At 39.2% G+C, this 16,219-nt stretch overlaps 1 protein-coding gene and 1 non-coding gene across 3 annotated transcripts in view; one reads left to right on the forward strand and one right to left on the reverse strand.

Moving 5' to 3' along the window:
* Positions 1-16,219, reverse strand: part of MANBA (mannosidase beta) — a 112,162-nt gene that overhangs the window by 30,339 nt on the left and 65,604 nt on the right. The window contains exons 10-12 of one of the 2 annotated variants that reach the window (XM_053923079.1): positions 15,448-15,534; positions 12,430-12,597; positions 2,412-2,630 (exon numbers count right to left, since the gene is read on the reverse strand). In XM_053923079.1, the coding sequence (XP_053779054.1) occupies positions 2,412-2,630; positions 12,430-12,597; positions 15,448-15,534 (474 nt within the window). The remainder of the gene's footprint in view (positions 1-2,411; positions 2,631-12,429; positions 12,598-15,447; positions 15,535-16,219) is intronic. The other variant, XM_053923080.1, reaches the window with a different exon arrangement.
* Positions 10,242-10,373, forward strand: LOC112317915 (small nucleolar RNA SNORA38). The gene has a single exon (XR_002976164.2). It is a non-coding gene; the product is annotated as a small nucleolar RNA SNORA38 (small nucleolar RNA).

Raw genomic sequence — 16,219 nt, forward strand, 5'->3', positions numbered from 1 at the left:
AATGTAAAATGGTGGAACCACAATGGAACACAGTTTGGTAGTTCCTTAGAATGATAAAGATGCAGTTACCATATGACCTAGCAATTCCATCCTAGTTATAAACTTAATAGATATTCACACAAAAACAGGTATACAAATGGTCAGAGCTGCATTACTCATAACAGCAAAAAAGTGGAAGTAACACATATATACATCAAATGATAAATGGACAAACAAAATGTGGTATATCCATACAACGAAATATTATTCAGGAATAAAAAGGAGTGACATACTACCCTGGCTGGTGTGGCTCAGTAGATTGAGTGCTGGCCTACAAACCAAACTGTGGCTGGTTCAATACCCACTGAAAGCACATGCCTGGGTTATAGGCCATTTACCCAGTAGGGGGCGCATGAGAGGCAACCACACATTGATGTTTCTCTCCCTCTCTCCTTCCCTTTCCCTCTCTCTAAAAATAAATAAATAAGATCTTTTTAAGAAGTGACATAGTAATAAATGATACAATATGGATAAACCTTGAAAAATTTATGCTAAGTCAGTGAGCCAAGATGGAGGTGTAAGTAGATATACTTTGCCTCCTCGCACAACCACAAGAAGGACAACAACAAATTTAAAAACACAAAATAACCAGAATTGCCAGAAAACCGAACTGTATGGAAGTCCAACAACCAAGGAGTTAAAGAAGAAACATTCATCCAGACTGGTAGGAGGGGTGGAGAGGACTGTGACAAGGTGGTGGCTGGGGGACCAGCAAGCTGGCAGAGTGGGCGGTCCCACATTTGCATATGGATAAACTGGGAGGAACAACTGGGGAGTGAGACAGACCCCACAACCAGGGCTCCAGTGCGGGAAAATAAAGCCTCAAAGCCCCTAACTGAAAAAAACCTGTGGGGGTTGCAGCAGCAGGAGAAACTCCCAGTATCACAGGAGTATAGGTTGGAGAGACCCACAGGGTTCTAGAATGTGCACAAAACCACCTACCCAGGGATCAGCACCAGAAGGGCCCAATGTGCTTATGGCTGGTGGAGGAAGTGACTGAAAGCCAGCTGAGAGCTGAGCAAGCTGCCTTGTTCCCTTTCAGACCCCTCTCCCACATACACTGCCACAACCCAGCAAAGTGGGTTGTCCCGCCCTGGCAGATACCTAAGGCTCCACCCCTTCTACATAACAGGCATGCTGAGATGAAAAAATATGTCCCAAATAAAAGAACATGAACAGAATCACAGAAACAGAGATCACTTGGAGGGTTATCAGCGGGGAGTGGGTGGAGAGAGAATAGGGGAAAAGGTACAGGGCATAAGAAGCATAAATGATAGGTACAAAATAGACAGGGGGAGGTTAAGAGTAGTACAGGAAATGGAGAAGCCAAAGAACTTGTATGTATGACCCATGGACATGAACTAAGGTGGGGGAATGGTGATGGGATGGGGGATACAGGGTGGAGGGGAATAAAGGGGAAAAAAACGATACAACTTGAACAACATAATCAATAAAATACTTTTCTTAAATTATGCTAAGTGCAAGAAGCCCATCTCAAGTAATCATGTATTTCATTACTACAATTATAAGGAATGGGCAGAACAAGCAAATATATAGATGTGCAAAGCAGATTACTACTGCCTAGAGCAGGGGCGGGAGGGACAGAGAAAGTGGGCAGTGACTGCGCATGGGTGCAGGGTTTCTTTGGGGGTGATGAAAATGTTCTAAAATTAGATCACATTGAGGGCGCACAGCTCTGGGAAGATACTGAAAACCATGAAGCTGCACACGTTAAATTGGTGCCTTCTATGCTCACCAAATTACATTTCACTACAGTTGTTTTAAAAAGAACATATATAATTCTAAAACTGAATCAATGTACAAAAGTGAATCTTCAGGAACAGAGAAAGTGAAATGCCATACTGAAAATCAAATACACCAACATGAAGAAAAGAAGGAGGAAGAAGAGGAGAGAAAAGACATGAATGATGTGACATGATAATATTAGACAAAGACTTAATCTATCACGTTCATTTCTCTTGCTGTAGTAAACTATCCCGTTCTGAATATCTGTAAATGATTTTAAAAAGTGGTAGGATATACAGAAAGTGGCAGGTGAGACTTATTTTCACGTGTAATAATAAATCAGGTTTAAGCAGCCGTTGGCTCCCATTAAATTGTAAGTGCTCCTGAAGGAACATAATCAAAAGTAACATAGAAAAGGTACAGTCCCTAAAATGATGACTACATGGGTTTAACTCCCCAAAGGTTAAAGAAAAAAAAAGTGATATTCTATTATCTTCTTCCTGAAAAACAATTTAAAATAACAGTTAGATTTCATTTGGTTTTTTGAACCACTTATGGAGGGAGTCACGGATAAGCCCATAGCCCACTGTTCTGAATGAATCACTGGGAAATCAAGAGTGGCTTACCTTTTCTAATGTGCTGAAGGAAGGCCAGGACTGATATCCATATTCAGATGCAAATCGAGCTTTTGGGAAAATGTTCCAATCCCAGCAATCACTGGTGTAGTCATAAAAATGTACATCACCAAAATGCTTGTCATATGGGTTTGCAGAGAGCCAGCCTTCTGCAATGGACTTGGCTCCATTTGTAGGACTGGACGTGATAAAAGGGCGAGTCTTGTCTCCCTGAGTTCAGAAACGAAATGGTTTAAAGGACAATATTTTCACCCAGTAAAGTACAGACAACTTCAAAAATACTATCGAGACCCAGAAATGCCAGGTAGTCAACAGAAAAATAATAGAACCATTTACCTTCTTCCACATTAAACAGCCACCAGCACCTTTCTGCTATTTGCCGATCCTTTATACCCTTTCATAACTAACATTCAGCTTATTCCTCACAGCACCTGTTCCTAATCTTTTTCAGCCATGTCTTCCTTCGACCTTACTTTCCACCATGATGGGTAATGTCTAGTTCAGAATATCTCAACCTTGGCACTAGTGACATTTTGGGCCTGGTAATTTTTTGTTTTGTGTATATATGTTGGGGGCTAGGGGTGTCCTGTGCATTCTAGAATGTTTAGTAGCATTCCTGGCCTCTACCCACTAGATGTCAGTAGTACCTGCCCTTCCCCCAAAAAAAGGAAATAATAATAAAGACTTTGCCAAATGTCCTCTTGTCTCTTGGGGACAGAATTGCTTCCACTTGAGAAACACTGGTCTAGTGGTTAATAGAGGACATTTGAGGCTATTGTGTCCTGGCCAGGTAGCTCAGTTGGTTAGAGCATTGTCCCAATATACCAAGGTTGTGGGTTCAATCCCAGGTCAGGGCACATGCAAGAAACAACAAATGAATGCTTTCTTTCTTTCTCTCCCTCTCTCTCTCTGCCCCTCCCTCCCTCTCATAGTCATCAAAAAATATAATCTTTTTTTAAAAAGAATAGAGGCTATTGGGTTTGATAGACCAAAGTTTAAATCCCAGATCAGAACCTTAGTGTTTTGGGGCAGGTATAAGCCTCTGCAGCCTTATCTGTAAAGTGGGGATAACAGTGCCTCCCTCCCAGGGCCATTGTAAAAGGCAAGGAGCTCATGTGTCAAAGAGATGACTAAGTGTCCACCAAAATTCATGTTCCCATTTCCATAACATACAGAGTTGTCCCTAGGAAGTGGCATCCTAGCCCCTGTGAGGCCAGGTGCCGTATTCTCATCCTCTTCCCCCATCGCAGGGCCTAGGATGGTGGAACTGGACGGGGAAGGAGTCTGTCTCTGACAGGAGGACAGCTGCCTGTTCCATCTACTTTATAGAGTTAGTGAGTAAGAAACTTCTGTTATGCAAACCACTGCAACTCTGTGGTTTATTTGCTACAGCAGCTAGCATAAAAGTACTTAATGCAGTGCCTAGCACCCAGGCAGAACTCAAAATGTTTTAGTTATTATCATCTCAAAAGATGAACTCACTTCTTATTTCACTGAGAAGAATCATTCATTTAGCAAGTATGTGTGAAGTATTTATTGTGTGTCAGGCATTTTGCAACACGGCAAAAACAGAGAGAAAATCTGTGATGTTGTCCAATATTAACACATCAAATCTCTTGGAAGCTCTGCTATGCACCAGGCATGCAGTTCTTTCTATGTTCTGGAGGCTCAGCAGGGAACAGGACAGACATCTGACTGACCTCCTAAAAGAGTAGATTGCAATCTAGTGGTGAAACCAGACGCTGTACAAGTGTGGTAAGTGTGATGAATGTTTTGAAGGAAAAGTACAGGGCTCTCTGGAAAAATAAAACATATTAAAGAATGCCACTGAGGCCTCCCTGAGAAATAGATTATCAGAAAAATAGTTTTTCTCAAAGCAAGCAAAATATAACCAGAGACATTGAAGTTAAGAACAATCTGACAGAAATCAGAAGGGAGATGGGAGGGGACAATGGGAGGAAGCGTTTTCAGGAACAACTACAAAGGACACATGGACAAAACCAATGAGGGGAGGGGGGGTGAAAGCAAGGGAGGGAGGTGGGTTTGGCTGGGGTAGAGGGGAAAGGAGGGGGGTAAATGCAGACAACTGTAATTGAATGACAATAAAATAATTTTAAAAAGAAAATAGTTTTCTCAACTTTTCTGTATTAGATTTTACTTTTTAGGATATTCCCATCCATTTTTTTTTTTCTTGTTTCTCTTCGGCCATAGAAAAAAAAAACAACCCTTACTCCTTTTCTTTGCCAGCTTCCCTGTCTATCTTCTGGTCATGTCTTTATTTTAGTCTGGAACTATAGCCAATAAATTATCGTTTACTCTTAAAAAAATATAAAATCTCCCTCTACTGCCCTATTCCCTCAGCCTGAGGACTCCTCTCACCCTCATAAAGAGTCCCCTCGGTCCCCTGCACTCCAGCAGATTTCCACCACCGGCTCACTCCTCAGCCCAGGGCATTAAGCTCCTGATCCTTCTACTTGAAAAAAATTGGTTTTGGTTTTTGTTTGGTTTTTCAAAAACTGCTCATGGACTTCTGCTTACCAAATAAGGCAAAAATCCCACACTCTTCCCTCTCTGGTCAATGGTCTATTTACCACCCTCTTTTTTTTTTTTTTAATTGATTGATTTTAGAGAGAAGATGGGAGAAGAAGAGAGAGAAGGAGAGATGGTGAGAGAGAGACAGACAGAAAGAACAGACGGAAACATCAATTTGTTGATCCACTTATCTATGCATTCATTGGTTGATTCTTTATATGCCCTGACCAGGGATCAAACCTGCAACCTTGGTGTATCAGGACGAGGCTCTAGCCAACTGAACACCAGGCCAGGGCCTTCTTTTTCCCACCCATTGTTTCTTAAGTTCTCTCCACCCTGGGGTTCTTACTCACTACTCTTTCCCATTTTGGTTACCCCAGACCTTCTGATTCTTCCTTCCCCAGTTCTCCTCTTCTTCTCAGATGACAGTGCTCTCTCTCTAGCCTCTCCTTGTCTGCACCCTCTCCCAAGGCCTGCCTTCTCACCAAATGTTCGGATTACTCTCAGACTATTTCACTTCCACACTCTACTCCCAATAACCAGCTCCACACTTCCACCAGGCTGGTCCTGCCAACATCTCAAATCCAACCTTTCAAAGCAGAATTCCTTATTTATTATTCACAAACTTATTTGATGAATAATAAGGGTACCTCAGTAAGGTTACCCAGTAAGAGCCATCTTCAATTTCTCCCTCTCTCTCTTTACTTCCCACATTCAGTCACTCTGAATTTAAACATTTTTTCCATCACCTCATTTCCAGTCCCTCTCCACTGGACCCTACTACCTATCACCAGTATGACCTTGAACAATTAATCTTTGTAGCCCTCCCATGTCTTCATCTCTAAAATAAGGATCTCTAAAATGTATATTACTTACATTCCTGGATGGTTGTAAAAATTAAATAAATTCTATAAACCACTTATGTTATTGCTATAATATAATAACATTAATATAATCATAATTCATATATCAATATCTAGCATCTATTATTGTCAATAACTGAGAATTCCCAGTTTTTATAACTGGCTTCCTCACCTAGAATCTCTCACCTCTTTAATTCTTTGCTAGTAAAGATACCTTCCCGTGGCTCTCCCCAGGTTTCCCCTAAGAGCAGACTGCAAGCCCATGAGGAAAATAGTTTCCCCACAGCATTAGGAATGAGGCTTTGCTACTAGGTATAGGTACTCAGCAGATGTTGGTTGAATTTAAAACATTAAAAAACATGGTAAGATCGTGGTACTCTTACATTTTAAACAATATTCCTTTATACTGGCTTGGAAGGAACAATGGAGCAGGCGGACCAATTGGCCTTAATCAATCAAGCTTGAGTAATTTCTCTCCATCCCTCCAGACCCTTGAGCAATTTGGTAACGTGAGCCAGTCAGTAAAATTACTAACAGTCTCTCCCTAAAACGTTCCACACTGGATGATGAACTATGATTTCTTTCCATTTTTGTATCATTTCCTCTTGAGGTCTGATTTTTAGTCTGTCTCACAGATGACTTCTTTCTAGGTCATAACCTTAAACGCTTGTTCAGACCAAAGGATACCGTAACATAAAGCAAAACAATGACTATATTTTTAAAAGTATGATGTACAATAAGAAACTAATTATTGTAATTAGTGTGTGGATAGGTCCATTTATGATCCTTTTCCTTAAATGCCTGATGTTTTGATAGAAATAACAACAGTAATGACTATATAGCATCTAATCCTATCCATCTTCAAAGAAATTGGCAAACATCCTTTATTGTTCAGGTAATCATTTTAAAATACATAGATCTCCTATGAGGAAGGCATCATATTTCCATTTCAAAGATGAAGACGCAGCAGCACATAGACACTAATATTTTTAAGTTCAAGAATGCAGTGTTAATACTAGAGATTAAAGTTTGTAACTAGCTGAAGATCTAACTCATGCAGTAAAACCAACAAAGAAAGGTAATGATGACTAGCATTAATTAAAAGTCTACTGTGTGCCAGAATCTGTGTAATGCACCTTCCACTCATTATCTCACTTAATCCGCACAATAATTCTTAAGAGAGACTCCCTTTTGTTAACTCAATTTTATGGACAGGAAAGTGGAGATTCGGTAAATTGCCCAAGATTACACAGGCATGTAGTAGCCAGCCGGGGCTTAGGAGTCATAGCCACTTAATAGTTAGGCTATGAAATGAAAATCCTCAGATATGAAAATCCATTTCTTAAATCCATCAGCTATGAGAAACATAATACTGTCAGTTAAAAAACTATAAGATAAATATTCTATGAATATTAGTTAAAGCTTAAACCACCACAGTTTATGAATAGAAAAATTCTTTATGACACATGACTTAGCACATCAGATAAGCTAAAAATTTAAACCTATGCTTTCCAGGTACTCTCACTAAAGGTTCTTCACATAAATAGAATAGTGCCATTAGCTGGGCACATTTGGTTACCAGAATCACACAGCATTCTTTTAAATATACATGTTTCAAATTACTTCAGGACATACCCAAATACGTAAAACATATAAATATAGATAAAAATTGTGAATACAATCAGATTATTAAATCACATGTCAAACATTAAAGTTTTTAAAAAGTTAAACTTTTGAAGGCATTATTTCAAAAACAAAAAAAAATGCTGCTTCCTCTCCCTGAAAAAAAAAGGCAAAACAAGGCCCGTTTGTATTAAGGTGTAATGTGCGCGCACATACTGAGTACAAGAATACTATGCATCTTAAACAGAGTGGTGCAAAGAGAACCACCCTAAGTAGAGTTGGAAACCAGCGCTTTCCTCCGCATTTCCCCTTATATCGTACACCAACGGATCCATATAGTACATATAGCAAATTCTACTTTAGCATTTTCTTACAGAATTTTACTTTTAAACAAATTTTTTAATGTTTCAATTACAGTTGACTTACAATATTATATTAGTTTCAGATATACCACATAGTGATTAGATATTTACATAACTTACAAAGTGATCACTCCGATACATCCAATAACCCATCTGACACCATATATACTTATATACTTACTATAATATAATATTATTGATTGTGTTCCCTATGTTGAACTTTATATCCCCATGTCTGTTAGTTTTTAAAAATTTATTTATTTACTTATTTACTTATTTATTTATTATTAGAGAGAAGGGAAGGGAGGGAGAAAGAGAGAGAAACATCCACGTGTGAGAGATTGCATTAACTGGCTGCCTCTCACATGCCCCCAACTGGGGACCTGGCCCAAAACCCAGGCATGTGCCCTGCCTGAGAATTGAACTGGTGACCCTTCGGATTGCAGGTCAGCACTCAATCCACTGAGCCACACCAGCTAGGGCCCCATGACTGTTCTTATAACTGGCAATTTGTACACTTAATCCCTTCCTTTTTTATTCATCTCTTCAACCCTCTCCCATCTGGCAACCATCAAAATGTTCTCTATATTGATGAGTCTCTCTGTTTTGTTTAATTTGTATTTTAGATTCCACATATAAGTAAAATGATAGGGTATTTGTCCACCTCTGTCTGACTTATTTCACTTAGCATGATACCCTCTAGGTCCACCCATATTGCAAATGGCAAGATTTCACTCTTTTTATGGTAGAGTAATATTCCATTGTATATGAAATATCTTTTCATACCATATCTTCTTTATCCATTCATCTATTGATGGATACTTAAGTTGCTCCATATCTTGACATTGCAAATACTGTTGTATTAGACATAGGAGTGCAGTGTCTTTTTTAATTAGTGTTTTGGTTTTCTTTGTATAAATACTTAGAAGTGGATTGCTGGGTCTTTCTTCATCTCCTGTTATAGCCTTTGTTTTAAAGTCTATTTTTTCTAATGTATGTATTGCTACAGCTTTTGTCTCATTTTCATTTGCCTGAAATATCTTTTTCTATCCCTTTACTTTCATTCTGTGTGTGTCTTTTGATCCAAAGTGGGTCTCTATATATAGACAGCATATACATAGGTCATGTTTTCTTATCCATCTAGCCACCTTGTTTTTTTAATTGCAGCATTTAATCCATTTACATTTAAAGCAATTATTGATAGGTATGTATTGCTGCTATTTCATCATTAATATTTTCTTTTCCTTTTCTTTCTCCTTCTCCTTCTTCTTCTGGAAGACCCCTTAACAATTATTCTAATACTGGTTTGGTGATGATAAACTCCTTTAGCTTTTTCTTGTCTGGGAAGCATTTTATCTGTCCTTTGATTCTAAATGATAGCTTTGCTGGGTAGAGTAATCTTGGCTGTAGGTCCTTGCTTGTCAATCCTTTATAAACTGCAAAGTTTCTGTTGACATATCAGCTGACAGCCTTATGGGAGCTCCCTTGTAGGTAACTAACTGCTTTTCTGTTGCTGTTTTTAAGGTTCTCTCTTTGTCTTTAACCATTGCCAATTTAATTATTGTGTATCTTGGGGTGGACCTTTTTGGTTTATCTTGCTTGGGACTCTCAGTGCTTCCTGGACTTCTGTGTCTATTTCATTCACCAAATTAGGGAAGTCTTCCATCATTACTTCTTCAAAGAGATTTTCAATTCCTTGCCATTTGTGATACCATGGATGGACCTTGAGAGCATTATGCTAAGTGAAATAAGTCAGACAGAAAAAGACAAACACCACATGATCTTATTTATATGTGGAATCTTTACAAAAACAAGCTCATAGATACAGAGAACAGACTGGTGGTTGCCAGAAGTGAAGGGTATAGGGGTGAGTGAAAGGAGTTAAAAAGAGTAAAAAGAGTCTCTAGTGCTCTCTTATGAAAATAAGGAAAAGGAAAAGGAGAAGAAGAAGAGGAGGAGGAAGAGGTAGAAGAGGAAAAGGAAGAAGAAAAGATATACCTATAATATCTATAGCAAAGTTAATTCAGCTGTGTCCCTTTTTTTTACTGCCTATGGAAATCTTCTGGCCGGGGTATTTGTTTCCAGGGGTAACAATAGACACACACACACACAGAGTACATACAAACACATGCACAGGAAAGGGAGTGACTTCCACATCCAAACATTCCTTTCATTAACAATCCTGAGGTCTCAGTCGACACAGCTCATCCCAGCTAACACACTATAAATGACAGCATGTCTCCTTACATTGGAACTTTTAAATTCTGGATGAAATGCTATGTTCCAAGAAAGTACAAATGTTCATAGTTCCAGAAGAAGTTGTAAACCCAAATTGGATAATAACCATAAAAGAAATTAAATATATGGGGAGGGAATGTACGCCCCCCCAAAAGATATTGGGCCCTGTTTTATGGGTGAACTTGTCTCAATAAAACTGATAATCTTTATTTTATTTAAATTTCCCTATGCACTTATTTTTGGACATGTAAGAATTGAAGGCAAAGAAACGTGGACTTGGAGAAGTCTGGGGCCAGCTTGCTCCCTGCAGGCTCAAGATCAACCATTCCACATAGAGAAACTTAAAAAAATTATAAATGAGTAAATAAGTTGTTCCTACACATTAAAAAAAAGCCTCCTCATTCATGCTGTGATGTGAGTACAAACACATATACACATACAAAATGCAACAAGCTGAGTTCTATGGGCCAAGTCTGTCTTACCAATGATTATTTATAGGTAACATTTTAAATATGGAATGAGACCCAACATCCAATTCTTCTATTACCACAGCCCCTTCTTCTTTCTTTGTGAGCATCATCTACTCTACTTTACTCAATTTAGAAAGAAAATTGGTTCCTCTAGGCATTTGAGTTTACAGTGCTTACCAGAGACCAATTTCACTTGTGAGTATGAATTTTTAATTATAATTAAAATATGAGCAAATCAAGTCTGGCATAGAGTAAAAGAAGAAAAACATATTAACTATATAAAGCTTTTACTAGGAGCAGATTATCATTAGAAAACTAATTCACAGAATTCACTATCTTAATGTACTTTTAAAATTGGATGGATATGTGCAGAAACATGAAGCTAGACCACCTTCTTACACCACACACAAGAATATTCAAAATGGATTAAAGATTTAATATTAGACCCCAAACCATAAAAATCCTAGAAGAAAACATAGGCAGCAAAATTTCAGACACTGCTCATGGCAGTATTTTATCTGATATATCTCCCCAGGCAAGGGAAACAAAAGAAAAAAATAAACAAATGGGACTATATCAAACTTAAAAGTTTTTGCACAACAAAGGAAAACATCAATAAAATAAAAAGACAATCCTCAAAATGAGAGAACACATTCTCTGGTACATCTGATTAAGGGTTAATATCCAAAAATTATAAAGAACTTATAAAACTCAACACCAAAACAACAAACAATCCAATTAAAAAGTGGGCCAAGGACCTGAATAGACACTTCTCCAAAAAGGACACACAGATGGCCAAAATATATATGAAAAGATGCTCAACATCACTAATCATCAGAGAGATGCAAATTAAAACCATGAGATATCATCTCCCACCTCTCAGAATGGCTATCATTAATAAATCAACAAACAACAAGTGCGGGCAAAGATGTGGAGAAAGGGGAGCCCTTCTGCACTGTTGCTGGGAATGCAGGCTGGTATAGCCACTGTGGAAAGCAGTATGGCAATACCTCAAAAAGTTAAAAATGCATCTGCCTTTTGACCCACCAATCCCACTTCTGGGAATATATCCGAAGGAAACCAAAACACTAATCTGAAAGAACATAAGCACCCTATGTTCATAGCACCATTATTTACAATAGCCAAGATATGGAAGCAGTTCAAGTGTCCATCAGTAGATGAGTGGATAAAACAACCATGGGACATTTACATAGTGGAATAATACTTGGCCATAAAAAAGAAAAAATGTTACCCTTTGCAACAGCATCGATGGACCCGGAGAACATTATGCTAAGTGAAATAAGCCAGTCAGAGAAAGACAAATACATGATTTCACTCATATGTAGAATCTAATGAACGAACTGAACTAACAAGCAAAATGGAGGCAGACTCACAGATAGAGACAGCTTAGGCTGACAGCTAAGGTGGGGGGGCGTGGGGCGGCAGTTAGGGGATGGAGGGATTGAGCAAAAAGGAAAGAGGACTCATGGACATGGGTAACAGTGTGGTGATTGTGGTGGGAGGGAGGTGTAAGGGGGCTAAATAATAATGGAAAAACACAATACAAATTTTTTAAAAGAAAACAAAAGAAGTGACACATCAATATATCATCTAATACACAGACTTGCAACCTTTGGGAACCCACGGACGGGCGCCAAAGTGTCTGTGACAAGCTGCAATTGTGAGCACAATATTGGTGCACGTGCGGTGAGTTCCACAGATATGTTAATTCTTAAGGAAGTCCAAAACCCAGGAATCCTTTCACAGGCTGCAGCATTACAATGGATGACTCTGCATCAAAATGATATTTTTGAAGGTTACCCTAAAATAAAGGGCATAAGAATATGCTACGCCAATACTCAAAGTGATCCATTTTTAAAACAGGTTCTGAAATCGTACTGCATTAGAAACCATTACTTACTGCCAAGACGACCTCCCGAATGTTTTTCACATACAGTTTCACATAGTCTTTGATATAGGTGTGCAGGTGCTGGAGGGCTATGCTGTACCAGTTCATCATCAGTGCTGCTTCATTCTCGTTATTCCCACTCCAAACAATGATGGAGGGATGAGACTTCAGTCTCCTGACCTAAAATTTAAGAAAACATAAAATAATTTTCAAGTGCTCAACAGAAAACAACTCAGAATTATAACATTCATAAAATTATAACCATTGAATTTCTGCATATAAGTTTTTATGTGCCAGAAAAACCATTAGAAAATGGCTAGTAACTTTACCTGCGGAAATACATTTTAAGAAATCTTTGAGATCCCTTTTATCTAGATTTTATACATACCAATATGATAGGGCTTCTCTTCCCTGCTGTATAAAAACTGAAAAAAATATGATCCCTTTTATTAAACAAGAAAAACAAATCAACCTCATCATTATCTGACTCACAACAAGGTTCTAAGAAATTCGGACCCAGGAGGTATCATGTTACATTATGTGGGAGGCAGGGGAGGTGGGGAGGGGGCGTGCGGGGAGGGGGTTAGTTTCTCAAGAGCAAGCTGGAGCTTGTATGAAGAAACAAATGAGGCAGAACAAGCACTTCCGCTGAAAGAGGTATTGGGATCCCCACACAGTTTCCATCATGTCAAAAAACCATAAGGACTAGAGAGGGTTTTACAAAGCAAGTGAGTACCACAGATACTCTGGAAGTTAAACAGAAATGTATGGAATAGTCTAAAGAAGAAAACAATGAGGGCATCAAGAGGGTGTTACCTGAAATAAGTATCAATGTCATATAAAAAGAAATCAACTAAGACTAAATTAATGAATCCATCTAAAATCCTGCCAGTCTTAAGAATTGAAGTCGGCATGACTGGCACTGTGGGCCGGCCCTACGTAAAGGTGAAAGGACCCAGTTCTTCTGACGCATTGGGGGATGCACCAAATAGAAGAGGGCAATGAACAACAGAGTGAGTCAACGGTCAAGAAAAATTCTTTTGGAACTTGTCTTAGCAATATAATCTCACTGGTGTTTACAGCTTCTCTTTCTCTGTAACGGATGATTACAGTGATGGGTCTCAGCTGATGTTTCTACTGTGGTCTCCGTTCAAGATACTAGGCAATTTATTCACGATATAGAGATGCATGAAGGATTAAAGAGAGAAGTGAACATTTTAAATGTTCGTTTTAAAAAGTGAACATTTGTGTTTTTCCAAAGCAGCCTCTTAAACAGTGTGTCCTTTATTTGCTTCTATATATGCCCAATGGCGACCGGCACGTTTGCGGTACTGATGAAAACACAAACACGAATCCTGAAGAGGCAAAACCTTCAGTGACTCTACGACACCCTTCGAACTGACCTAGAATTTTATGGTAAGCTTTACTTTAAAATGTTAACAAAGTCTGCATAAAAAGCTCTCCTCTTTAATAATAAATAAAAGAACTGAAAGCACATAAATATCGTATTTTAATTATCTGCATGAAAGAAAATGAAAGATTAAACTGAAATGTTTGCAACCTACTAAGTATGATTAACACTTTAAAAGTTATTCATTCATCCATCCATCTACCTGATGAATAATCCAGCCAGGGAGTGGGGAGACAGAAGGGAACAAGGCCCGAGCTCAGGGAGATTACAACCTTGAGGGGTGACAAAACGCAAACAAGCAATTAAAAGTGGGACGTGTGTCAGCAAAAGCAAATGACCTGATTTAGATTTGCAGATTTAGAAAGGTTTTTCCCAGAGAAAGCCATGCTCAAGGAAAGAGGGGCAAAAGAGAATGAGTGAGGTGGTCCCCAAGGGAAGGTGAATTAGACGGTGTTCTGGGGCAGACGGCACGGGGAGATGGTGCTTGATGCGGTGGAGAGGCAGGCAGGGACGGGAGAGGGCATGCTGGGGGTCTTTATCTGGAAGACTTTGAGCAAGGAATGATTCCATTCATACTTTTTAAACCTTAAAAAAAAATAAAACACAGATAAAGAAAACAAATTATGGCATAGTAAATTATTAAAGGCAACCAGTCTGTAACCACCACCAAGATCAAGAAAGAAAGCTTTACCAACCACCCCAGAAGCCCTCACAGGCCCCCTTCCCAGTCAGGCCGCTCCTCCTTTCGAAGCAACCACTACCTTGAGTGTTAGAGTAACCTTGCATTTCCTTTGGTTTTTTCAAGCAACTACACCTCCACTGTAATTATAAACTCATGTATTTCAACACATTTGATGGATTTCAATCCACTGACATTCTTTATCTTTATTTAACCTCAAATTGTCCCACTTTTGGTTGGTCAGAGTCTCATCAAAGTTCTTTGGGCATATTTATTATGGCTTCCTCGCTATCTGTGTGACAAAATATTCCAGGATAATCTGTCAGTATATTTCCTGTGCCAGACCTGAAATCAGCCATTTCTCTGAGAAGCCCTTGTCGTAACTGGGAATATTACTTCATGTAAGGATGCTCAATATTACTAGTTGCTCATAGTTTCTAGGCCTTTTCAGTGGATGGAGCTAGGATACAATCACTTCCTTGCATTTGCAGATCTGTAAATATAAATATAAGTGTGTATATGTGGAATGCAAAAGAAATCAAGAGTCAAGAATCACTTTAAATTTTTTGGCCCACAAAATTCAGACTGGCATTGCCAATTATTAAAAACTGTAGGAAAAGCAAGTTTAGAGAAGGTAATATAAGTTCGGTTTGGACATGTTACATTTGGGATGCCTATTAAAGCTCCAAGCGGAGGTACTGGTTGGCAGCGGGATATAAGAATCAGGAATTCAGCAGAGAAGTCTGCACAGCTGATAAAGCTGAGAGTCATAAGGTGATAAAGCCGTGAGACTGAATGGAATCACCTAGAAAGTCAATTACCTGACTGTGATTTTTCACGGGATTTAGTAAAGAGAACAACAAAAAGGACCATGGAGAGGTTTAACAAAAAGCAAAACTAAAACGTAAGCATTTTCCTTCTTCTCGGAATGGTAACATACCTGGTAAGCAACTTCTGTTCTCACCGAATCCACGAAATCCTGATCAGTTGGATAAAGGGCACAGGCAAACATAAAATCCTGCCACACCTAGCAAATCAAACAAAAGGCAATAAAGCATGCCCACAGATTTTATCACACAGAAAGAAATTCTTCACTCTGGACTGTGGGGACTATCTTTCACACACAACCAAGTTTGCCTGAGGAGTGTGGTCATCTGAGCACTACTGTGTGCGAGACACCGGGAAAGGCACTGACGGACCCCATGACTTTCCAGAACTGCACAGAACTGCAGGGAAACCTGAGGAGAGAAATGTGAGGTAGGCAGGAAAGAAAGAGAGGAAAGGAGAATTCAATAAGGAAATAGTGTGTTGAGGGGGATATAAAATTCAAAATGAAGCTCCCCCTCCACCCTGTCCCACCTCACTCCTAACTCACTCTAATTTTCACTGGGAATTTGGTATTGAGAGGTGGACCAGACTATTAAGAAACATAAGTTGTTTATAAAGGAATTCTGTTTTCATGGCCAAACAACGACTACGTGGACATTTTAGTACTGAAACCACATTAGCTCATTCCTAGGAAGGCTGACATGAATGCAGCGGTCAAGAACACGGCCCCAAATCAGTGGGCCTGAGTCAGAGCCTGGACTCCACCACAGCCCCCTGGAGTGAGTGCGGGTGAGTTATTCAACCTCAGCCCCGCTCTGTTTCCTCGTCTGTAAAATGGCGACACAGAACAACAACTACCCCACAGAATGGGCGTGAAGATGCAA

Source organism: Desmodus rotundus, chromosome 4, assembly GCF_022682495.2.
Source record: "Desmodus rotundus isolate HL8 chromosome 4, HLdesRot8A.1, whole genome shotgun sequence".
NCBI lineage: Eukaryota > Metazoa > Chordata > Mammalia > Chiroptera > Phyllostomidae > Desmodus > Desmodus rotundus.